The sequence below is a fragment of the Eucalyptus grandis genome, chromosome 4 (genome assembly GCF_016545825.1).
Source record: "Eucalyptus grandis isolate ANBG69807.140 chromosome 4, ASM1654582v1, whole genome shotgun sequence".
NCBI lineage: Eukaryota > Viridiplantae > Streptophyta > Magnoliopsida > Myrtales > Myrtaceae > Eucalyptus > Eucalyptus grandis.
Window position 1 is genome coordinate 38,865,132 of NC_052615.1, and position 26,142 is coordinate 38,891,273.

The 26,142-nt window shown below is 39.4% G+C and overlaps 2 protein-coding genes across 7 annotated transcripts; one reads left to right on the top strand and one right to left on the bottom strand.

The window, feature by feature from the left end:
* The first annotated feature begins 363 nt into the window (after positions 1–363).
* Positions 364–11,294, top strand: LOC104442391 (SPX domain-containing membrane protein At4g22990). Of its 6 annotated transcripts, none has more exons than XR_005550326.1 (11): positions 364–627; positions 2,003–2,058; positions 2,635–2,755; positions 3,190–3,501; positions 3,597–3,701; positions 4,846–5,300; positions 6,387–6,688; positions 8,050–8,240; positions 8,845–9,035; positions 10,109–10,471; positions 10,833–10,848. XR_005550326.1 is itself a non-coding variant. In XM_039311088.1 (11 exons), exons 2-11 carry the CDS (start codon positions 2,006–2,008, stop codon positions 10,751–10,753), a joined length of 1,869 nt encoding a protein of 622 aa, XP_039167022.1. In that variant the 5' UTR covers positions 364–627; positions 2,003–2,005; the 3' UTR covers positions 10,754–10,888. The 6 variants fall into 6 exon arrangements, 5 of the variants coding, with proteins under 5 accessions (XP_039167022.1, XP_039167023.1, XP_018728025.2 ...); XM_039311088.1 differs by having other exon boundaries at positions 10,338–10,471; positions 10,749–10,888; XM_039311089.1 differs by lacking the exon at positions 10,833–10,848 and having other exon boundaries at positions 10,109–10,141; positions 10,338–10,473.
* A 4,355-nt stretch (positions 11,295–15,649) lies between these two features.
* LOC104442392 (AAA-ATPase At2g46620) lies at positions 15,650–17,873 on the bottom strand. Its single transcript, XM_010055824.3, has one exon. It carries the CDS (start codon positions 17,569–17,571, stop codon positions 16,153–16,155), a length of 1,419 nt encoding a protein of 472 aa, XP_010054126.2. The 5' UTR covers positions 17,572–17,873; the 3' UTR covers positions 15,650–16,152.
* Positions 17,874–26,142: the final 8,269 nt, after the last annotated feature.

Sequence of the window (26,142 nt, forward strand, 5' to 3'; positions counted from 1 at the left end):
ACGGTGACACAAGAGAATATTGCATATGGCTATGTGTATCTCTTGGTTATCAAGAATAGCTGGGATATTGTATCTGATAATACTAATAATACGGTATCATGGAAAATCTCCATATAAGTTTTTGAGGAGGAAAGTGTGCTCAACCAAAGTTCCCTTTTCCCATATTAACAGTAAAATTGATTTCATCCTTGGCCTCTGTTTGGGAAGAAGAGGGAAGGAGAATATGAGGGTTGGGAAGTTGGTCTGAACATTCTATCTTGGCCTCTCATTCCCTCCTCTTATTTCCAAATGAAACATTGGCCATGTCTGATCTCGACTAAGCTCTACTTTCTTTCTTTTTTCCCTTAGGAGTATAAATTTTGGCATCTCAAAGACAGATTTGAGGTTAGATACAGATAACGATTCTCATTATTCGATCGTTTTCCGTTATCGTCTCGTCTCCTTCCATTATCGGGCCCTATCCAAGATTTTTCGTGTATAAGAATGTGCCATTTCTCCTCTCTGTTCCCCAACTTCACTTTCGCTTCTGACTCTTTCTTCAACTTCTGAAAAGCCCTTCCTCTGTGTTCTTGGCCTGTAAGTGAGGAGTGTCGGCATCAGCCAGAGAAGATCCAGTTACGATAGAGGGTAAACCCTAACCTATACTACACTCCCATCCAAATCTATTCTCTCTCATCTTTAGAGATTTTCTTGTCTTCTCAAGCATAAATTAATTGGCAAGGAATTTTTTTTAAAAAGATCGTCTTAACCCTGTAATCCCATTTTTCAGTTTTCATGCGTTGCCATCCAGTTCCATTTTTCACATTTTCCTTTTATTTTCTTTTCTTCTGCAAATTGGAAATTTGCGTGGATGATTTCTTTACCTGAAATCTCCTGCAATTCAATATAGCATATTCATAGAATTACACAACGCTGTAATCTCCATGTTGCTTTACATTGTTTGATTTAGTGGGATGTTTGTGGTTGCTTTATTCAGTTGGCATGATAATGGAAAAATTATAAGAGTAAAACTGTTCAAAATGTCGTCATTGTCTCTTATATCTAAACTATGAATGATACATACTCGACGAAAATATGTCATCAATTGTAAAGAAAGTTGTCGTAGTATAGTTATGCATTATGCTAATTGAGAGTAATGAACAATTAAGATATCCCGTTTTTTCATAAAATGTATCATATCGGGTGTTTCCTGTCCTAACAATAACCTGTTCACTTATGTTTATGACACATAGTATGGAAAATTAATGAAATGAGAATATTCTCAATTGGAATGCTTAACTGCCATTGAGAGTAACACTATTCTAACAAACGAGAGAGATATTCTTTCCGGGGAAGCCGGAAACTGAGATTTTCCAACGTCAAAAGATCTTTCTTTCCCCGTACAAATCGGACATCTACGGCCGACAACATCCTCCACGTGTACAATTTGCGCGCTCTCTCTGTGTCTGTCTCTTTCCCGAGACAATACAAAATTTCCCGCGACCAGCACGACACGAGCTCGCGCGTCACCCTCTTCACTCCACCGTTTCGCTCTCTCTCCCAGCTAACGTGTCGTCCCTCTTCAGTTCGTCGCTCGGAAAACAAAAGAAGATCGATTTATTGTTTCTCGTCGATGTCGTCCAGAGCGACTAAACCGAACCTTGTAGCTGCACGTAGACTCGCCTCTTTCATCTTTAGATTTGTACAAAAAATGAATACCTGATGTGAATATCGGGTCTCAGGTAAGGGTTTCCTCTATGGCTGTGTGCGCTCCACTTTCTCAGCTAAGATTTGTTTGCAGTATGTGATAAATCCTGGAAAGGGTTGAATCAGTAATATCTCTTCTTACTGATGATGTGAAGCTGATTTGAAGCAACTGGAGTTTCCTTCTGTTGCCATTGATTCTATAGCGAGAGGCAATTATCACATGAGCAAAATGTTCCATAATGCATGTGAAGTTCTACGGTGGCTTTTTTTTTTTCCCTTTAATCCTTACTGCCCTCTCTCTTTTGTTTGTCCATAGAACATGGTTGCCTTTGGGAAGAAGCTGAGAGAAAATCAAATTCAAGAATGGCAAGGGTGAGTCCGAGACTTCTTTCCCCTACCCTTCCTTTACTTGCTTGTCATCGATGGAGAATCGGACGAGTAATATGTCTCAGGCGGAAGACGCTTCCTTTTTAAAGTATGGTATTGTAGCCTAACTATGAAGTTCATATTTTCGAGGCATTGACAATAAGTGAAGTGCTTCAAGTACTTTTGTAGTGTGAGAAAACTAGACATGATTTCTTTCGACGTTTGCAAAGCACATCAATCGCAGCTTAAAGAGTGCTCTGAGAGAACCCATCAAATCCTCATAAGTGTGGGCATAAGGAGATGGATGTGTGTGCTTGCGAAATGGCTTGTTTTAGGCACCGAGTCAACAAAAATCTGCAGAGGCCAAAGGCACATGCATTCTTCCTGCCAAGCTTATTTATGAGCATCTCCTCTGGTTTATGCATCTCGACTCTTATTGACAAACTCATCCATCAAACACGGACGTATGGGAGCTCACGAACAAATTCTGAAGCAATCTGCAAAATGTTGAACTTCTATGCCAAATGTCTGGTGTCCACCTGATATGGTTAATGCAATCCTATCACGGTCTGATTCTCTCAGGTACTACATAAACTACAAACTTTTGAAGAAAATGGTCAAAAGACATGCACGTCAAATTGAAGTTGAGAGGCAAGACCACCACCATATTCTCAAGGACTTCTCAAGGTTGCTGGATAAACAGGTAAAACTGCTAACCGTGTAAGCATGTTGAAATGAGGCCCAGATGGTCCTGGTGATGGCATCTAGCCTAGAACATGACCTCTTGATGGTGAAAACTTTTATCATTCAGAATGTCTAAAAAGAAAAATTCTTCTTGTCAGATCCTTTAACTAATACGTCTGGACAAAAAAGCTTTGACTTCTTTACCTGTCTATCACAATACGGAGCTGCTCACCATGCATATTTGCCGGTATATGTTGTAACAGTTGATCCTACTTTTTCGGACTGATGTAACCAGCCAAAACTGGTGAAAACAAAATCTTGTGTCTTGCTTACGTCCATATATGTTGACAGCAGTTTTAGTAGCCAGATTATTAATTTTATCTGCACGTGTTTTCCCACCTTATAGTTTGAATTCCAAATATTTAAGTGCATTCTTTTCTCTCACATGGTCAGATTGAGAAGATTGTACTGTTTCTGCTTGAACAACAAGGACTCCTCGCAAGAAGGTTGTTTACACTGGGAGAGTGGCATGATGTCCTCTTGCAGCAGACAGAAGGATTATCAATATCTGAATTGCAAGAAGCATATAGGGAAGTGGGACGGGATCTCTTGAGACTTCTATATTTTGTTGAGATGAATGCTGTTGGCTTGCGTAAGATACTGAAAAAAATTGACAAGCGCTTTGGCTACAAGTTCACAGATTATTACGTCAAAACTCGTGCAAATCATCCCTATTCTGAGCTGCGGCAAGTGTTTAAGCATGTGGTATTATTGCCTACTCGTTATACAATGTTCTCTTTTCATCGTTAGCCTAATCTATTTCCAAGGCTTCCATTATTAATTACTTTCTGATCTTTCAGGGTATAGGTGCTGTAGTAGGTGCGGTTTCTCGCAACTTGGCTGATCTTAAAGAGCATCATGGGGATTTTGTGTCTATATATGACCAGCCTGCCTTTTCTGATCAGGTTTTGCCACACTACACATGCTCTATTTTATATTTTCAGCGTCAAATTAAAATTCCTAATGTGCCTATCATATCATCAAATGCTGAAATTGTAGCTTCAGCTAGCAAACTCTGTTTTTGCATTTCTTTTGCCAGATTATTAAAAATTTCGTGAATACGTAAATGTCAACACATTTTCTGTGATGAATATGAGCATCTTTATTGATTGTAATAGAAGAAGATACACTGGACAACACCTGTCTCCTTTGAATGTTTTGTATTTATTTGCAACTCTGTAAAGCTAATGAGCATTTTGTACATCCATGCACTGCTTTTTGCTTGTCTGGATAACTAAACTTAAAGTTTTATCGATGATCATGGATTACAAACCACAGTTGACTGGAATCCCTGGGTATCAGAGACTTTCATGAATTTCTTGTAATTGCAAACTCAACGAGAGCTCTCCTGTCTTGCTGAAACAGAATGATGTCATGACTCCATTACTTGGGCTTTGTCAATAACTAAACTTGTTTCTCTGAGACCATGGCTAGGCCACAGGAGATAGACTCCTGTCTTGGAGTCATTGACTCGAAGTTCACTTTGACAAAACTTGCTTCACTTGATCAAGGCCTTGATATGTACTGAAGCTTTAATTTAAGAGACTAAGTCACATAAGATAGATAAAATATGAATAGAAAGCTGTCCTTATGATTCAATCTAGATGTATTCTTTGTTTATGATTTACTACTTAATTTTGAAGTTTTGACATCGTGATCAAAGTCATCATATTAAAGGATTTTTTTAATATCTTAGGAGGTTTTTAAGGTTTCTATTGGATGTGATTGAAGATGCTTCGTAAGAAGTATTTGATGTCAAGTAGGTTACTTTTTTGTTTCTTTTTAATTGTTGGATTTTCTACTGAATCAACCCTCCCTATAAGTTAATAGGGAGTGGTGTATTCTGGTATAGCCTTTCAATGCTTTGTTTATTTGGTTATTTCACATAGCCTGTCTGTGACTATTGTCTCTTTACAAATCCAAGGGACAATGACATTTCGGCTCTAACAAGTACAGTAAGTTCATTTGCATCTTACAAGCATGTTAAACTGTCTTGCTTAATGTACAATATACTGTCCTGAGGGTCATTTGGTGGTATACTGTTTGCAGGATCCAGTCATTGACTCTATCAAAGCAGCTGTGAACAGGTTATCAAACTCTACGGATTTTCTCCATTATTTGAGCAAACATGCCCTTATCATGCGAGAGGAATTACCGGATCCATCTGAGGATGACGATGTTGAACAGAGATACCATTCTATGTCTCTTCTTCTGAACTTGGCAAACACGTTTCTGTATATGGTCAATACATATATAGTTGTTCCAACAGCAGATGATTATTCCTTGAGCCTTGGTGCTGCAGCCACTGTTTGTGGTGTAGTGATCGGTTCAATGGCAGTTGCTCAAATGTTTTCCTCAGTTTACTTCAGTGCTTGGTCAAACAGATCATATCTCCGGCCTCTTTTGTTCAGTAGCTTTGTTCTTCTTGTGGGAAACATTTTGTATGCTCTGGCATACGATCTCAATTCTTTATCAGTTCTTCTGATCGGTCGTCTGTTCTGTGGGTAAGTGGTTCTCAACAATATGCTGGGTACTTCTCGGCGCCCTTCCACTCTTGGAGACTTGTTTGTCTTCGTGAGTGTAAGTTTCTGGTGCTGAGACTTACTTTTTGTAAAGTTCCATTGGTAAAAGTCAAAATACTTCTTATCTTACCAAAAAAAAAAAAATATGCTTGGTATGTGACTAAAGAAGCTCAGTTTTGCTTTGTCCATTTTAAAAAATATATATTGCTGCAGAACCTGTGTAAGGGAGTTGGCAAATTTTTTTTCCCCTAGATATGGGGACTTTATATGATGATGGCTTTGGTATGCATACAGAAGAGAGCTCAGTTGTACTTGTTTATTGATATTCTGCATGTTGTTTCTTTTAATTATCCTGCTTTGATTGTGCTCTGCTGGGAAAAATCTAAATAGTATTTTGGATAAAATTCTACTTGATTGACATTAGGCTTTGGTATTCATCTTCTATGTGTGAGTTCTTAAATTATTTATTGTTATGTAACTGTTCTTATTAGAAAATTAAGCGAAAACAAAAGCAAATGGAATGAAAGATTGAATAGATGAGGAGACCACTGTACATTAACGTGCGAATGTTGCTGTCCTAAGCTGAATGGTGTGTAAAGAGGCAATTTGAGTTTCCTCATAATGAAACTAATTAAGGCTTTGAATAGTGGTTCTTTTCGTTGAATTCCCATCACAAGCAAAAGGATTTTTTTGCCTGACATAGATTTTCCAAGCTTCGTCACCAGCAGTTCCTTTTCGAGTTGTCTTGTGATAAATACAGGGGTTTATCCATACTGCCATGGGAATAAAGCAGAATTGGCAGAAAAAACTACATAGATGGATGGGAAAGTTATCTGTGACGACCACATCTTGTAGTCTTTATTCTTTCGTTTTACCTGTGTTTATCCTATTCGATTGTTCTCTACCTGTATGTATCAATTCATGGAGCATCTGCCTTAAGTTGCACCACATGGACAATATGCTTGCAACTTTTAATGACAGAGAATGTTCTTCCCGTAATATCGATTTTGACAATTTGCTACTTTCTATATACTTTGTCATTTTCGTTTTTGTGGAAATAATTGTCAGGTTGGGTTCTGCAAGAGCTGTCAACAGGCGTTACATCAGTGATTGTGTGCCCCTTAAATTGCGAATGCAGGCTTCTGCAGGCTTTGTGACTGCCAGTGCCCTAGGAATGGCGTGTGGTCCAGCACTTGCTTGCTTATTTCAGACTCATTTTAAGGTTTACATGATCACTTTCAATGAGGAGACTTTGCCTGGTTGGGTTATGGCTCTGGCATGGCTTATCTATCTACTGTGGTTGTGGTTAAGTTTTAGAGAACCTCCACATGAGCCTAAAAATAAGACTGTTTTCCACGAGCCTAATGCAGGTACGCAAATAACATAGCTATCTTTGTAGTGTCGATTAACTCATATAACTATTATGTATTTGAGTCTTTCACAATCAGTCCTACAAAATAATATTCGTTTTCTTGGAGCACGAGGCATCTGCTTCATTTTGCATGTTCCCTTTGTTCTAAATTCCTCTAGAAGATAATATCATTTTACGTTTGATGGATTTTATTTTGTAAGATCTACCAATTTATATATTGGCCATGACATTCTGCAGATGTATTATTCCAAAACCATGTCTGCACACTGTTGCTAGTAAATGTATCTCACTACATATATTAACTGTAAAGACCATCAACATTGATCAATTGTGCTTCAAATTAAAATGTTTTCCAGGCAATTTTTTTTTTCTTTTTTGCCACATTCTAAGGTTGAGTACTTAAGTTGTGACTGCTTTGAAACGTATTGTAATGGAGCAGTCAGGATGACATCCATTAATTTTTTTATTGCTGAGGCTAATGCACTTATTCAAGTAGTTGTGCTTTTAATGTCTTTGATTTCTATGTCATTGCTGTTAAGATAGTTGCTATCCTCGTCTTGTGATCAGCATGACATTTACAAATTTGTTGCAGGCATCTTGTCCTCTGTACCCAAGTCTCACAATTTACAACTGTGACTTATTTTATACTATTCAAAACTTTTTGCTTTTCCATTTTCCTTTTTTTTTCTTTGCAAAATCTGCACTCATTGTTAAGATCGACCATCCTGGATGACAACTTTACCCATCATTCCCTACTCAATTAAAAATCAAGACAGCATACAGGAAAGGGCATTGAAACTCTGAGGTCCTTTCGGCTTACTCCTAGAGGAACCCCATTGATGTGCCTGGTAGCTTCTTCCTGTGGACTCTTATGTGTTTGAGGCATCTGATTGCTTTCGTTCTCTGTGGGCCCTTTCCAACAGAAGTAGCTTCTGACTGCTTCATCAGGACACAAAAGTTTCGCGCTAGATTAGAATTTTTAGAGAAGTGTTTTATATGAGTATGACATCTTATGTGGATAATAGGTGCTGGAAACTACTTAGCTGCTAACATGTTTGCTATTTCCTATATATTGGTTCCACAATTGAAGTTTTAGGATGTTGGTCAATTCAGGCACAGCAAGAATGATGGTTTGCTTTTTGTAACTACAGGAAGAAGCATATTGTACCAACTAGTTTCCTCATTTCAATATGTCCTTCGAGGATATAGTTTTCTCAAATAGGACATGATTAGAGCAGTAGTTAATGTTGCTATAGAGAAAAATTCTACTCAACATGCACAAATTTACATGCACACAGATTGACATTGAATGCGTTCTGCTGGTTTTTGAAGTGTTAAGTTTGATCTATACTGTTGTAGCAGTCCTGGTGAATGATGCTGTTGAGTGTGGTAGCACTCAACAATTGCTTCTGAACTCAAGGGTAAATTCACAAGAAGGATGTGAGGATGAAGTGCAAGAATGTGATGATGACGAAGAGCACTCACATGAGAAGCACAAACCCGTTAATTCAATTTTATCAGCATATAGGTTACTAACACCATCTGTCAAGGTTAGTCGATTTTTTGTCCACGCATTGGTATAATTTTGCATTTTTAGGATTTTGAGGAGGCAAACAACTGCTTGATTCCTTTCTACCAAAAAAAAAAAAAAAAAAAAACAACTGCTTGATTCCTTCTAAAGTCGATGTCCTATTCGTGAACTTAATTTCAATTTGCAAACATCTGTAGTCTGAGGGTGTCATCTTGTATCTGATATTAGCCTGCATGGGAGCATCAGTTTACTTAACAAACCTCTCCTCATGAGGATGGATTGAACTAGTAAGGTACGACCTAATGTAGTTGGACACTGAGAATTATACTGTAGTGGGTTGATACACTTGTGTCACTTAGACATGCATCTGCATATTACCCTTGAAAGTTTGACAATGAGCGTCCTGCTTAGATCACTTTTAAGTGAATTCCATTTGGTAACTTGCCAAATAGTCATGGAATTTCATTTGCACAAATACAGAAGAACTCTCTTCTCGCTGCAATGCTGTGCTTCCTGTCTTCCATTTAATCTCCGTAACAGAAAACAAATATTATGTTCTCTGGTATATTTCTCTATTACTAGTTTGCTGGATGTCTTACCTGAAGTATGGTTTTAATTGTCAGGTTCAGTTATTGATTTACTTCATGCTGAAATATGCAATGGAGATTTTGCTTGCTGAGTCAAGTGTTGTCACGGCTCATTACTTCATCTGGTCAACAAATAGTGTGGCGATATTTCTTGCATGTCTTGGATTGACGGTGCTTCCTGTAAACATTGTTGTTGGAAACTACATCAGCAACATTTTTGAAGAAAGGTAATCTTTGACCGAGCAATAGCATCCGAAAATTGGAGAGGTAGAGGTAGCTTTATTTTGCTTGCAGTTGCTGATCCTCTTTTTCTTTTTCTCCTTCCGAATGAGAATATTCACGAATGAAGATTACAAGAAATCAGTAAGAACTTGCATGTCTTGAAAACCATCATGCTGGTCGTCTTTCCTGAATGATTTCAAGCGTACAGCATGATATTCCACTTTCTCTGTTCCCCAAAACACATGAATTATGACATGGAAGGATCAGCATAAATTTTATAAGGGTAACTACTTTCAGATCTCTCTGTTTTTGCAAAATCGTAGGGACTTCTCACGTGTTCTGAAAAGTACCGTGATACCCATGTTGGAATATGTTGGACACATGGAATTAAGATGATGCGTTGTGGCATTGGTGCCCATTTATAAATCCAAGTTGATTGAAAAGCTAGCTGAGAAGACATTCATCTGCATAATTTGGTGGATTCAGTAGATTCTGATAGGTGATGTCCGAAGCATTTTCGAAAACACAGGAATTGCAATTTTCAATGTTGGAGTAATTTGCCAATTGTTTACTGATAATCCTGTCTACGAATAAGTTAGCAAAATGGAATATGACATTGACTTAGTGACATAGGAAGCACTAAGCTTTGTCTGAGGAATATCTAAGGTATGGGAACTATGATAATTTTCTGTTAGAACCATATATGAAACTCGGGACAGGGAAGAATGGTGAAGTTGATCTAAAATCAACATATAGTAATGCAAGGTTTTAGCGCCAGTTTCAGCCACCGAATCAATTTCTAGTCATGTCTAGATATGTAAAATGGATGAGCCTCTTATTAGGACAAACCAATAAAAGCTTAGATCAAATCCCAATTAGTTCGAACTTGTGATACGATACCAAGGGAGATTTGAAGTGTAGACTTGACATTCTGAAGGTGGCTGTGAGTGAACAGGATTTCCCTGTCCTGCAATTTCTTTTATTTGAAACAGGAAAAAATGATGCATGGTTATTTCACAAGTAGCATTCTGTGTAATCATAACATCCCGGCTAAGCGACAATACTGAGATATTTTCAGGTGAGGCTATTGAATGACGCTCTCCACCATAAGGTATTTTTTTTTTTTTTTCTGCTGAGCAGGTCATGTGAATTCTTAGTTCGAAGAGTATATTCTCATTCCAGCAACTTTGAATTCTCTCTAAGACCATAGTGGAGATTTCCTTCAACTGTTTCAATCCATCATAAATCACGTCGGTGGATTTCTGTCAATGACTTTAGTGCATATTGTCATGAATTTTGTTTTGTAGGCAAATTTTGTTGGCATCAGAAATTATGGTCTGCATCGGTATACTTTTGAGCTTCCACATATTCATTCCGTACTCTGTGCCTCAGTACGTCTGCTCTGCACTTGTAACGTTCGTTTCTGCTGAAGTCCTTGAGGGTAAGTTCTTGTCACTCCACTAAGTTGTATACTAGACCTCCAGATTCTCCCCAGATATTTTTGTGATGCACATTTCTTATCGCTTCAAGATGTGGTATATTGCATGTACGAAGTTCTAGAAACTACTAGTTTACATGCAGATCATTTTTCTTCGGACCTGAGATACAGGTTCACTTGGCCATATGAAAATTCCTATCAACTTGATTCCAGATGAGAGCTTAATTAGTGCAGCTTACATGAAGTCACAAAATAATCAGTCTTTTTCCCCTTCTTTCAGTTTGAGAATCTTCAGCTAGCTTGGAAGTTAGTTCTCCATGAACCTGAAGTTGATAACCATATGCTGTTTGCTCTACCAATTCAGGTGTGAACTTGTCTCTACTATCGAGGGTCATGTCATCAAGGCTTTCCCGCGGGACCTACAATGGCGGATTACTTTCAACAGAAGCCGGGACTCTTGCCCGGGTAATTGCTGATGGAACGATCACTTTGTCCGGATACTTGGGCGAGAATAGGCTGCTAAATGTCACCCTTGTTCCTTCGCTCTTCATCTGTATCTCCTCCATTGCAGCTACTTTTTTCACGTACAACTCTTTGTACTAGTAGAGCAACTCTTGTCCTCTCCCAACCAGCCTTTTGCAGTAGTTTATCACATTACTGGATCTAATAAATAGTCTGCGGTTTGTAACTTATGTGTACCTCTAGTTTGTTAGTCAATAACGTATTAGATTAGATTAGTTATTGTGTTCGCAAAAGCGGGTGGACATTCTACGACTAATTTGACCTCCTTTTCCCCGTATAGAAAATAATACTGCTGGATTAGCCATCTTTGACAATGCACTTTCATTTCTCGTGCATGAAAAGATATTTAGGGGTTCTTGAAGGGGCGATGCCGCGCTTGTGGTCACTGGTCTGTCTTCCATCTTCCAACGAGAAATTCTGAAATTTTATAGAGAAAAGTTGTGATTTTGCAGCAGATTCTAGTATTTGTTCTCAATTATGTTATCTTTCTCTGCTCATGGGAGAAGGACTAGGGACGACTAGAATGGTCTCCCCCAATTCTTCGGTCCGTTGTTTTAAAGCCCTTTTTCTTATCCGTTTCTCGAGAAAAATTTCCAAGCGACGCCTCTAGAGTTTCGCTCCAGAGCATCCATCATAACTTTCCTTGAAAGTATGTCATTGTCCTTGCTGATAGTAATGTATCCGTATTATATTATTTTGTAACTTTTTCTTTAGAAAGTGTAATTTCTCTCTTCGGTAGCGATATGTTCTCCGGGCTTCATGGTTAGTAATGCTTGATGGAAATAATGACCTACCAAACTTAACAGTAAATTCTTTTGTGCTATTGTTAGTGAAACATCTCGCTCATCGTAACTTCCATTTTACATTTTGGTTGAGTTTGGCAGGTGTCAATAATTTCCCGTACTCATCTTTGACTTTTTTTTATCTATCAACTGTAGGTTTAACTACCTTTTAGAGTCCATAGCTTTTCTTTTTTAACTTCAGTAAGCCATGACATAACAATACATTTGCCAAAGCAGATACGAGGGACAATATCTTACCTCTTTTTCACCCGACTATCCCCGTTGAATGCGATTCCGATCCCTGAATCCACTGACAGGCAATAATCGAAGTTCCCATCTTTTCATGTCCGCTCCACTTTCGTGTCGGTTTTCCCTGTCTTGCGATTCGTTTATTCTCTCTCTGGGATTAAGCTTCCCAGCAGGATGTTTCCCTAGTTCAAATTCCAAGGCGGGTCTCGCGGGTTTCGTGAAACAGAAGATCCAAAAGGGTTTAAAGTTGAGAGAGCTGGGAAAGCCCAAAGGTCGAAACTTCCTCTATGTTTTGTTTTGTATTGTTGTTATTTTGACCCTGCATCTCTTCTTTCCTTTTTTTTTTTTTTTAAACTTTTGGCACGACCAGAGCTTTCATGATTAAAGCTTTAACTGTTTCTTGAAAAATAAAAAGATTTAAAAATATATTTTTCTAAAAATAATTATATTTATCGCTTAAAATAGTTAATCGATAATTTATATCTAAATATCTTCGTGGACGATAAAAACGTTTTCCATTCTTCAGTTTTGTAAGTAATACGAGCGATCTTTTTTTAAAAAAAATATTTGCACAATTTTTTTTTATTTTCTACAAAATAAATGGAATATCAATATACCAACCATGTTCAAGTTATATATGACTATCTACCTATCTCCCCTCGCGTTTGTGCAAATAAAAAATGATTGGTCTATTTTAAAAAATATGTCTTTCTTTAATTTTTCTTTAATCTGATTCATTCCATATTTGCTCTTGACATTGCGTCGCTTCCCATTATACAAACACTCCCTTCTTTATTTAGCAAGTTTAGGCAACTTATTGAACATATTTTGTTTAAGGAAGATTTCATATTTCAAAACATTCATTACACATCTTAATAAGAATCGTGAATGCATGGAAGAATGTAAGTATTTTCATAATTTAGGTATTTAAATTTTAACTAGTGTCTAAAAAATTCCTTGCATTAAAATGTTGTCTTTTGCCTTTGTTCTTCTTATGTCACTTACTTTTTCTCTCCTTTGGTTTGCATATTGGCCTTACTCTCTTATCACGTTGAATGTTTGTCGAGAAAAGCAAAAAGTAGCTTTCTCGCTTTTGCATTAAAAAATAACCCTTTTGCTTTTCCTTCAAAATATAAAATATTATTTAAAAGTAGAAGATTTTGAAAAATAGTTGTGAATGTAAGTGTTGGCACGTGAGTGCTGCAAAAAAGTTTTGGAGTTTCCGGATTTTGAGAAAAAAGTGAAGATGCATGAACCGCAAAATTTAGATTAAATAAAAAGTAAAAAAAAAACATAAAAGAATCAATCGAGATGAAACTCTTCATTGAACTTGCTCACTTATCCAATTGTCGTCTAATTTACATGTCATGGATCCATCGAATCATTTGATGAATTTCATATGCTCTCCTTTGAACGTTGAAATCTATTGGATGTTCAACTATTCAGTTTACATTCTTTGCTTTATCTTAATCATTTTTTCTTCACATTCACATTCCTTTAAATTGATAAATAACTGAATATGTCTAGCTTTGTGTTGTTATGGTGCCTCGAGATATTATTCAATTTGATTCGTCACCTCACAATTTTTGTGCTTATTGAAAGGCTATTGTGAAGAAAACGGTGAGCTTCTTGTTATTCAAGCCGCAACCATCAATCTATTGCGATGACGTGTCTCTCCTTATGATAATAACTTAACATCAACAACATTGATTTTACAACCTACTTTAGACAGCGAGTTTATTGATAAAGTCATTCATCATTACTTCCATGCTTATACGGCTCAACCAACATGTTATGATAAAATTTAGACCTAACCTACACAATTAGCAACCCACACATAAAGAAAATGGAGTAAAGCATAAATATATAACATGTTTTGTGCTAGATAAATACATTTTTAGTGGGGAACTATAAAATGATGAAATTGCTGATTCAAATATAATTTTAACATGATCACCGGTTTGAGCTGAACATTGGAACGATTAAGTGATTCCGACGAGAACTTTTTGAATAGTTGAGTGCACCAAATTATTACAAGTAAAAGGAAAAGAAATGAAAGGAAAAAGGAGCGAAATGATGACTTAGGCACCACAGTCATTGCTGGGACATTTGTTGTCCTGTGCAGTTGTGAAGTTGGAAAGAAATCAGGAATGACAGCACCAAAGCCCCATCCATATCCATGTTGCTCCTTCTGTTCCTACTTTCCTTTATAGGACTAACAATACCCTATCAGAAATCTCTGATTTTGCAAAGCAGTTCTGCCGAATTTGGCAAGAGATTCCGAGTTCGAGATCGAAGCGTGGAAAACCTGAACATTCTAGTGAAAGGATGGAAGGCACTAGAGGGGAAAAGATCATAGAATTCCACAGTTGAACAATTGTATGGAATCACACGTTCTGTTCGTTCTCTAATTCAGATGAAGACTCTCCAAAACCTCAATGTCGATTGACAATATCGATACTATAATTCCCCCAAACAAGCGCTCATTTACAAACCCAATAGTTTCTACAATAGATTAACGTACTCGTCCAGTTTGAAAGGCTTAGCTGGGCTTGTCTCCCCCGATATGTAAACGAGGCAGGAATAAGGCTAGAATGATTAGGGAGAAGCATGATTTCTTCGGCCGTGTGAGGAGGATGTCATTGGTAGGTAGCCAAGAAATGATCTCCAGGCATTAAGTAGTTCCATCTGTCGAAATCAATTTAAAAAGCAGGTTAGTATCACGATGATGGGGATGCGCATTAGGTATCGTCTGCTGCCAACTAATGAGTTCCGCATCGATACGCATCCCATGGTTGGAGCCCAACTCGTTCTTTCTTTTTCACGCTCAGCACAGCAAAACGAAAACAAAAACCAGAAGACAGAAGAAAAGGAACTTGCAATAATGACGACAGTGAAGTTTCTTGTCGATGTGGCATAAGGCCTAGAAAAAACAAATCGTTTCTCCATCTCCTTTCCGGAACAAACGCCATTCGACTTCCCACCATACTATTATTTCTAACCAAATAATTGGGCTCCCACCATCTAATCATTACCCCCACACGCACCGATGCAAAAAGACGACATGGTAATAATAGTTAGCTCTTCCGTAGGGTCTGTACTCTGTACAGAGTTGAATGGGCCCGTATTCAATCCCTCTGCGGAGAGAGAGCCAGCCTGCGTGGTGCTCCGTAAAACCAAACTCCTCCACCAGCAAGGACTGACAGCTGACTTTCAAAGTTCCAGTCAAAAGCCAAGGACGGGGACGGGGACGGGGGAGGAGCGAAGACTTTATAATGCACAACATGGCCACTCAACGATCCCATCTCCTGCAAAACAACGCCACCCTCGATTCCCTAAACAACTGCTGCTTCGAATTTAAAATGATGGTACTGATCCCTTCTTTTTTCCATTTGAACAGACTCTTCGCTCCACACCTCCCCACACCACGTGAGTCTTAATTTACTAATTTTACCACTGTTTACCAGATCTGCTGCTGCTCCTTCCCGAAACAAATTATTTATGAAGCGGTTAACGAAACTAGCTCTACTTTGATTCTTGGTGGTCGTCTTTTCCTCTAAATAAAAAGGGTCAAGGATAACACCATCCCCACTCGTTGCCAGTTTTACATAAGTGCCGAACCAAATGCTTTTAATTCTGTCGTCATATTCTATTTTTCTTTTTTCCAAACTGCAACACCAAAGCCAAAGCGTATCTAAGAATGAAACAACTGTGCAATTGTATGCTTCCTGTATTTACATGCCCCGTAAGGACAAGCCACAAACTGAACTGAAATCCTCGAAACAATGCAAAAGGGGCAAAGGAGAGGTGGGGCAAAAACCAAAAGAAAAAGCTATATGAAAGTTTGATTTTTTTTTTCTAACATAGGAAGTAGAAGGATTTCGATTAAATCAAATCTCCTAACTGAACTTTGTGTTCTGGATTAGCAACTGCACGCATTTGGAGAATGGAAGAAGCAGCTTCTGCCCTGTATTCTCGGCTTCCTTCGAGCTCTGGGTTTGCCAAAACTCTGGCCAGCGATTTTCTTGAGTCCCCTTGCACGGACATGGACTAGGAGATTCATCGTATTACCCCCGATGAGAAATAAAGAATGAAACCATTTCAGTCCTGAAAAGAATTGTGTCATCCATCCTATTGCCCTGAATCCTCGTCGAAAGATGGTGTCTTTCTGGTGCTTTTCATCCGCAGCAGACCATACAGTTTCCTCAGATCCTTCATCGCGTTGCTATCCTTGAGGAACACCCCGCTCGAATCGGCCGATTCGTCCCCCGGCTTCCTCAACCCATCGTGGGACAGCCGCCGTCCGATTTTCGCAGCCGAGCCATCCGTCTGTAACGCGGTGATGACCGACTTCAGAGCGCGGCTCGGGGAATTCCTGTTGGCGATCATCAGCTCGCCAATCTCGGCAGGGCTCAAACTCGCTCCACCCTGGAAAATCTCCTCCACCTGAGGGAAAAGCTTGTGATCCTTGACCCCTAAGTAACTGTTAGCTAGGTTCTTGAATGCCGAAAAATCGCACAGCGGGAAGTGTATGTGCACATCGACCCGACCCGGCCTCATTATAGCAGCATCGACGTGTTCCTTACTGTTCATCGTGAACACCATGATTCTCTCCTCAGCGCAGCACGAACTCAATATACCATCCATGAAATTCAATATGCCAGACAAGCTTAGCGCCGTCGACTTGGACGCCAAGAACCGGTCCAGGTCTTCCATGACGACCACGGACTTAGCGGTGGTGTCCATCAAGAGCAGCTTCAGATCCGCGTCGTCCTTCACCTTGGACAGATCGATGTCGTAGACATCGTAGCCTAGGAAATTAGCCATGGCGGCCACGAAGCTCGACTTTCCGGTACCGGAGGGGCCGTACAAGAGGAAGCTCCGTTTCCAGACGCGGCCTAGACGGTGATAATATTGCTTGGCTTTGAGGAAGGATTCGAGATCGGACTTCACCTTGTCCTTGAGGTCGGGCTCCATGGCGATGGTGTCCAGAGTGGAAGGGTGCGTGAACGGGACGGATCTCCACCGCCCCGAGCCTCCGTCGTCGACGTTTATGTGGAGCTTCAGGTCCCGCTTCTTCCGGTCGATCTCGTCGGACACGGCGTGGATGTGCTGGAGATAGGGGCGGAGGATGCTCATCTTGTCGGCCCTCCTGATCCTCAGCACGAAGGCCCTCCGATCGCGTCGCTGGTCGTTGGTCCAGGAGAGCCTGGCGCCCAGGAAGACGTCGTCGATGGTCTGGTTGGGGTCGAGGTGGAGGAGGATGTCGTTGGGCTTCTTGCCGGCGAAGAGGTTGGTGAAATCGGACTCCTCCAGGGACGGGAGGGAGTTGAGGTAAACGGAGACGCGGCGGTAGAGGGGGTTCTCCTGCACGGCGTCGTTGAATTCGGGGACCTTGAGGACCTGGTAGACGTAGAACCAATCCTGGGTCGACCGCCACCACCCCTTCAGGAGGTGGAAAGGTCCGGTCTTGCGGAAGAGCAGGCGGAGCAGGCACAGCGACACCGCTGTGCCGATCAAGGCCAAGAGGAGATTGCCCGTCGTCATCATCACGGCGGCGGCGGTGGCAATCGAAGGAGGGGCGAAAAACCTGGAGCTTTTCGATTACGAACCCATGAGAAAGGAGGCGGAAAAGATTGGATTTTCAGGAGGGGGCGCTCCTCGTTGGCATGGCGATGGCCGATGGGGGCGGGGTGAGGTGATGCGGAAGGGGTTCTTGGTCGATGATGCTCTCGAGGAAAAAGGAGGAGGAGAGCGTGGAGGAATCGGTAGATAAATGGAGGTGCCAAAGCGCTTCCAAAACGCGTAGGAATAAGGCCGCCGCCGCACCTGGTCTGGTGGGGCTGGCGGATGGGAACCCAGGAGATTATAAAGAAAAGAAAAAAAAAGGGTCCTTACATTAACAAATTACTTAAGATTGGGTTTCAATTTAATTCAATCGAATCATCATATAATTTAATTAATCGATGGAAGAGGACGGCCGTGTAAGATTTAGATTGGACAATTGGCAGAAATTCCTAACCCGCTATTGCCAGGAGTCCTAACCACCGACGGATGTTTTGAGCAAAAACTTACAAGTTAAGTAAAAGTAATAAAACGCCCCGGCGGTTTTTATAAGGATCGATTATGTCGAGTGCGTAATGCATCCGTGCCGCGTCACTTAGCGTAGCGATTTATAAAGCTAATTTCTTGATAGGCCGGGCATTTTCCATTTTTTCCCTGTGGACACCAGGCAGAGACCCAAGAGGGTGATTTCTAAGGTTTCATGGTTTGCTTTTTTCTATCTTTAAGGTGAAATTGTCTCCAAGCGGCTGAGAGTTAAGCTAGGCCATCCACATCTGTTGATATCCGGCAGAGCTTTTGGTTGGTGTCATTCGATTTGATTTCTACCGCACCAACCGACCGTCGATAGACACAAAACGAAACGAAACGAAGGGAAACTAAAATAGGATCCTTGGATCGAAAGCCATGATGCAAAAGCGGGACATTAGTACTTCTTCCCATCCCACCATCGTAAGGCTGCTGCTGATTTTAAGGAATTAAGCGTCACCTCTCTCGGAATCATACGTCGATGGGCCGAAGTCTAAAAAGCACGAGACAACTCCAGCATCCACACGTGTCGCGAGGCCATAAATGGAAGGACAGCTGGACATCTCTTTTTTGGCGGAGCATTTTTGATGTAATATTCGAGCGTGATTGGCAGGGCGAGGCTAGATCATGAATTCATGATTCACGAGTCGGCGATCTGATTTTTGGGCCACCAATTATTCGTTTCGAATTTCGGTTTAGCTTTTTCTCGAAGGCGAAGTTGGGAGTCGTTTTCCCTTCTCGGGCTCAAGTTGGGGTCAGATAATTTGCCAACTGGAAGTGGAAGTTGTCAAAGCGCCGTCTACCATACAACAGCGCCGGGGGTTGGAGTTGACTTCTCAAACCCTAGGAAGGCCGCTTCCAACGTTAGACCCGGCCTGCCTGCCTGCCTGCCCACGGATATTCTCTTTTTATCTTTTCGGGTTCGATTTTGTAGGCGTATGTGACCATAAAGTTGGCTTTAAAAAATTGTACGTTTATCTCGATCTTATATGACGTACTGCCGATCTTATTCGTCGCATAAGACGCGGAGGAAGAAGCCGTGTTGAAGACCCACATATGGGATCGTTCGAACTTGAACGTACATGGGTCTGGATATGTATTTGAGCACCTGAATCGATTTCGTTTGTTTTGTAATTGGTAATTTAATTGCCGGGGGTACGCTATCTTTTTTAACTGGATGATGGAAAAAAAAACTCGACATGACGATATCATCGGGAGAAGATAGCTTACAATTCAAGACTAAGATTGAAGGATAACAATATTAAACAACTCCGTGATTGTTAAGGTGACGTGGATAAAGGTTTAGAAGGACAAGTAATGGGTAGCATGTCAATCTACAAAAGTAGGGATCTTACAAATAGATTCCGAATGGGAATGAATATTCTTTACCTTTTATTATTGCTGAAACATGTTTAGGAGTGCTCTAGATAAGGGTCTTACTTAAAAGTGTAATCACTTATCTACACCGTCATCTAAAGTAAAAGGGACTTCCATTTTAAGGGTGTTTTTCAAATGTTTTTTTTTTTTTTTCCTTTCGGAAATGCCCTTGATTATTTGTTATATATATATGAATTCATATGCGAATGCTTAGATAAAAAAAAAGTTTCCATATAATCTCACATATCCTAGTAGATAAAATTTGAGTATATTGAAATATTGGCTTTCTCCACACACAAACGCTCTTCCTTTGTCATTTGTGTATTTTTGTCAATAACTTTTCAATTATTTGATCATCCAGACATGTCGTGCTAAAGTCGTCTTGCGTAAACTTTCGAAAATGTCCCACTTTTGTGATACGCACGATGTGTGTCCACGTTTCCTGGTAGTTATGACGGTTAAGGACTTGAAGCGCCTGCAGCTGGAACTCTAAAAGGCGAATTTCATTTAGGGACAAATATATGTATGCTTCCGGCCTTGCATCTTAACAACAACACTGAATGCGAGGATTTTCACAATGTAATGGGGACAGTTATATTGCCGTTCATGGTACCTTCGATATAAAACTGTGGTAGCTCATTCGCCTATTGGATGTTCCTTTTGTCATTTGACGAATCCTCGGCACCCATCGAGAGTTCGGGATACAATGGCGATGCAACTATCCTTCTAAATGGACTCCTTTCCCTTTAGATTTAGCAATTATCGTGGGCAACGACGATGCAACCATAAAATCATTTCTTAATCCATATACGATGAGTTGAGTTGTTATACGGGCTAATTATTTTCAATAAGTGAGTCATACATAGGTTTTAACATAATATAAGTGTTAAATGGGTTTACAATTTACTTATACCTAACCCACTGCTATAATGCTCTTTACTAGACTTTTGTATGCTCTAGGATGTCCATAAATTTTTTTTTTTTTAAAAAAAAAGGAAGAAAGAAGAAAACATAATCTATCTGTTCAAGCTAATCCAAAAACTCCACATAAAAATGACCATCAAAATAATTAATATTCACCTCTCGGATTCATCTACATTTTCTACCTCATGTAATTTCGATTTGTCACGATGGAATTTACCACACCAAACATCCCGTTTCATAATTATCGTGACCTCCTTAGCAATCTCGAACATTGTAATTGTTATGGTCACCATGGCTTCTATGGAATTGGTAATCATCCTAGTCACCATGGAAATGTACTCATGTGGCCTAATCCCTTTCTTATTGAATTTCTCTTCATAAATTGGATCACTATTTTTTTCTATGACACCAAAAATCTCAAATTTAGACATGTGTGACATATTTACCCTTTATCAAAGTTCCGTGAAAAAGAATTGTTAAAAATCTTCTTACATGGACATTGTAAAGCAAACGTTATTGACATGGCCTTCACATGGTTATTTGGACTTAAAAATCATATGATGAAACTTTATGGAGGGTAAGTATGTCATATACTTACTAGTATGAGGTTTTTACGTTATAAGAAAAAATTTAAGATAAATGTGTCACATTGTATATAGTTTGAGGATTTTGATGTCACAAAAAAAAGTACAAGATAAATATGTTATAGTGGCATAGTTTAGAGTTTTTGTGACTTTTTCCCCAAAAAAAATATTAAATTCAACACTTGCATTCTGAAAAATGCGGTATTCTAAATCACATTTCTCTCTAAAAAATTTGCCAAATGCTATTTGCATTTGCTGAAGGGACTGTTGAGAGTGCTAGTATGAACAAAATAAAGGAGTTAGGGAAGTGAATAAGAACACCCAGTTTATAGTGGTTCGGCTTAATCCAAGCCTACGTCCACTCTCCCACGATAAATGCCTTCTTGGTGGATTCCACTATGCAATCAACAAGAGATTACAACTTCGAGTGCAAACACTTAGTAGTAGATCACACTATCTCACTAAGTCACTCTTTTGGTATTTCTCTCACGATTACAAACGTTTAAGCTTTCAAGAGACAAGTATATGATCGAAGGTCGCTCAGACTTTGGAATTATAAATTCTACGCTCCGTCTCTTACTTGCTCATCGGTCCATGATCTCCTTAAATACTCCTCCACTTCCAAACTACCCGTTGGACAGCATCCCGGAGAATCGTCTTCCAATATACCCATTGGATAGCTCCGTATCTAGAAGATTTGGTAGCCGTTGAGTGACAAAGGTAAAATCCCAAATTGATTCCGATCGCCCATACAAACGAAATCTTGGTTTCCATAAGTAAAGCTTCTTCGTATAGAAAGTTCTTGTCTTCAAGATCCAATTGTCAATCAATTAGATTGAATTAATCAAATCAATCTTGATGTGGAATCCAAACCAGATCACTAGCCGTTATATGATTGGGCTTGAATTACGTTCTGTCGAATCTGGATGTAAAGTCGATAGCCATAGACTTTACAATCTGAAATCCGAGTCCGGCGTCTTGAGACTTTGAGTCTTGAGTCAGCGTCTTGACTTTGACACGTGCAAAATCTTCGAATATATTTTGGACATGTGTTACGTTGGTCTTACGGTTGTCTTTGACTTTGATAATATCCTCTACATGTTCTAACATCTTCATGGTCTATTACTCAACCATCAAACATGTTAGTAGCCTTTGATTTATTTTGTCATCTTCAAAACATCATTAGGGATTTCCCTAACAACTGTAAGAGTGCATATGATAATATCTCTGTTTCCGAGAACAGTTTCTATTCATAAACATTTTTTTCTATTCCTATTTCCGACAACGGTTTCTGAGTATTTTAAGGTGTATTATGAAGTACTTGAAATTCGTTTTGTTGCCTTGTTAACAAAGTAGACGAATCACTCTCTTTCTCTATTATATAAATGTACTTCTTTTTCATAGCCTATATGTGTATATGTCTAGTAACTGTACAAAATTTCTATTCCCGAAATAGAATTGTATTTGGTATAACCCAAAATATCTTTGTGACTTAGAATTTCTTTTAATTTATTAAAAATTTCATTACATTTTTGTTTTCTTTTTTCTTCTTTTGCTAGCCTTGCCTAGCCATGATGAGGCTCCAATGAGGTCGTTGAGCCACATTTGGTCAGTCACCAGCCATGGCTAGGCAAGGCTCCAATGAGGTTGCCAGGTCTTGTTTGGTCAGTTGCCGGCCATCGCCGAGGCCAAAGATCGACTAAGGGGAAGAAGAGAGGAAGAGAAAAAGAAGAAAAAAAAATGGAGAAGAGACTTGTTTCTTGAGTTATTTGTGGGAGCAAATAAGCAATTTTTTTTTTTGTTTCTTATTTCTATTCAAAATCTGTTTTCGAGAATAAATTTGTTTACAGGAACAAAAAAATTACCAAATGCGTTTTTATTCTATTTCTATTATGGAAAATAAAAAAATAGGGTGGGTCCCCACGCTAGTGTCGCCCCGGGTTTACATCGCCGGTTCACCGGCAGTACGACAGTTCTAGTCATCAAAAAAAAGAAAAAAAGAAATATATATTCTCAAGAGTGTTACCAAATGCATCTTAAATTTTAGGGTTTTGGAAAAGTCAAACTAGATGCACTTGCGTTAGCATAATTTAACTTTTCCTCTATCAAATTTCTTGGAGTTGGCGTCCTTCAAATAGATCCCATATAAACCTTTATTGCTTGAGATGATTGTAAGGCCCCATGCTCCAGCTCACATCACGAATTTTACCATGACTTTGGAATTGAGCTACGAATTGGGAGTCAACTGAATTAAAACTGGAAGTAAATCTTCATTTTCGGATAAATTTAGCCCCAATTCCTCACCCAAGCCGACGTTGATACTAGAACTCCTAAAATTTATCAATAAAATGCAATTGAATTCTAAAATTTTCAAAAAGTATTATTAAGTTTAAAACCTTTCATGAAAGTATAATTAGGTTCTAAAACTTATTAAATTCGTGTAATCAAATTTTGAAACTTGTAAACATTTTTTGTTTGTCAAGTTGGATGAAGTTAATAGAATAATTTGATTGTACCAATCTAATAATTTGTTAAGACTTGATTATACCAATTTCATAAGTTTTACGACTTGAATGCACTTTTCAAAGTTTTGAAACTCAATTGCACTTTTATGATAAGTTTTGAGACTTCTAGCATACTTGTCCCATTTTTTTTTATAAAAGGGTCATGTTGGATTTAAAAATTCATTAAAAAAGCCACATACGACTCTTTGTCAGAGGCACTAAAGTGACCGTTTTTACACCAATGTAACAATTTAGATCGCTCGAATAATCTTGTCATTGAAGTAATGGCATGCAAAAGTTATGACAATTATAGTATCTTTTTTCTGGGAGGGCTAATTGGAATTATTATTTTTCCTGGGAAAAAGACATATCACGTTAACAGATTTTACAAACTAATTGCATTCCCATTTCTTTACCGCATTTTAGAAACGAGGGACATTTTAGTTCAACTAAAGTTGTCTCTTAGGCAGGAGCACGAACTTTTGTGGATCCGGGTTACTGGGATATAAGTCCAACTGTCCATGCGAAGCTTAAGCCCATAAGTCTCCCTCGCAACTTGGCCGGACAGCAATCATCACCAGCTCATTCATTCTCTCCTCTTTACGATTCCCCACCACCCACCACCCTCGACTCATGCATCCCATCCATCCATCGTGGCGTCTCGGCCGCCTTCAATTCCCTTGCTGCGATCCGCAGGAGTTTCCATCCACGTTGCTTCCCACGGAGCGACGCTCAGCCACATGCTCGCCCGAGCTACAGGAGAGATGCGACGTAAGGCTATAAAAGCACGAGCTCGAATCGGTAGGAAGTGGCAACGCCACATCTCTCCCACTCGATTAAATTTTTGTTCCGTGGGGGGGGCAAAGGGGGTGTACAGGAAAGTGCCCCGTCACTCGACTGGAAGACGAAAAAGCCAAGAACGCTTGGTAAACACGAGACGGCATGTCAACCTCACTCTCGTCCCTCCTTTTCCAATTCTGCTTTGGACGTAGCGTGGGCGCAACCCCCACCCCGTGACGCACGCGCCTCCTCCTACGTCTCGGTACGTCTCCCCCTCCCCCTCCCGTTTCAATCCGCCATGCCGTCACCAATTGTAATCGCAATTCGGTTTCATATATTATAATCAAAACCGTCACCGTCACCGTCACTTCGACATCGCAAGAGATTTTTGCGACCAAAAGCTACGGTGGACATAAATTCTGGCCTTAATTTAATCTCTCCGCCAATCGCTACCGACTTCTTTCCTTCTCATTCTCGGCCCCTCCCATCCCAATATTGTCTTGTATTTTTACTTCTTTTGATCTGTAGACATTCGTTTCCTTGCGCGGAGAGCAGCTCATCTTATTCCCGAATCAACTCACCCACAAAATCCTTTATTCCTTTTCTCTTCGAATATCTCCTTTCTCCACCGTGCCCCACTTGCCCCCACGGGACTATTTTCTGTCGAAGACAAATCTTTCATGCAAGACGTACGACAGTTTTTTTTTTTTTGTCAATATGATCGAATGCCCAACGCTTTGCGTCCATTCGTACAAACGGGTATCAGAACGATTCCTAAGGGACGATACTAAGCTGAAAACATGTTGGTGCGCATTGATTGTACGCTTTGATTCTATTTCCAGTACTAAAAATTATGCCATAATAGATTATTGTGATTAAGAACCTGAGAAAGATTTACGACTCACGAGTGAATTCCTCCGGAAACTCTGGTTTCATAACTGAAACAAAGGTAAAAGAACGATTTTTACCTTCAAGGCCATAATCATTTTGAAGTACATGTCCACATAGCCATCCAATTCCTCCTCAATCAATAGATAGCCTTCTCCAAGAACTGCAAGAGAACCCTTAAAAAGAAATGAATCAAAGGAGAGAAACTGAAAGAATTGCGGCATAGAGAATTCCATAATTGCCAAACTTGGGAGAATCCCTATCCAACTAAGCTGAGTTCATGGAATGATTTTCGAAACTGCTCCAAGGTAAATTTGAAGAAAAAGAAAAAGAAAAAACCTAAATTTTCACGATTTCATGGGCAATAAATCGAAATATTCCCAAATTTTGGAGTGAATTGTACATGTGTGATCTGTGCGTTTGACGACCGACCCATTCTCACAAGTGACTCTTGGAGAATGCTCATTCATGCGCACTTGTCAAATAGGGAGAGCCGTCATTCAACACAAACTCGAGTTTGGGGAGGTGCTTGGCGAAAATGGTCCTACTATAGTTTCCGTACTCTTATAAATGAGAATATATCTCTAGTGACATGACATAACCGATAATCAAATTTTCATTTAAATTTCAAAACCCGGGATTTTAATTATCATGCATTATGGTGTCTTAGGGATTGCAAGGTAACATTCTTATTTCTCTGTTGTTTTTTTTTTTGGTAAAGTTCTTATTTCTCTGTTGTTTTGTTATCAAGAATAGAAAAAAAAAAAACATAAATTTATTTGATAAGTTCAATTAATTTTTTTTTTCTATTTCCCGAAATAGAAAAATAGCGAGGGAATAGATATGGAATGGAAATGAGAAATAGAATAAAATAGCTTCTTATTTTTAAGAACAATTCCTATAAATAAGTCTTTTCTTTCTTTTCTTTTTTTCTTTTCTGCTTCTTCCTTCTTTAATTGGCTAGTGGAGACTTG

Coding starts and splice junctions, on each gene's coding strand:
- LOC104442391 (XM_018872480.2), top strand. CDS start 2,006: ATGGTTGCCTTTGGGAAGAAGCTGAGAGAAAATCAAATTCAAGAATGG. Junction 3,502..3,596: donor GGCAAGTGTTTAAGCATGTG/GTATTATTGCCT, acceptor CTGATCTTTCAG/GGTATAGGTGCTGTAGTAGG. Junction 5,301..6,386: donor ATCGGTCGTCTGTTCTGTGG/GTAAGTGGTTCT, acceptor AATAATTGTCAG/GTTGGGTTCTGCAAGAGCTG.
- LOC104442392 (XM_010055824.3), bottom strand. CDS start 17,571: ATGATGACGACGGGCAATCTCCTCTTGGCCTTGATCGGCACAGCGGTG.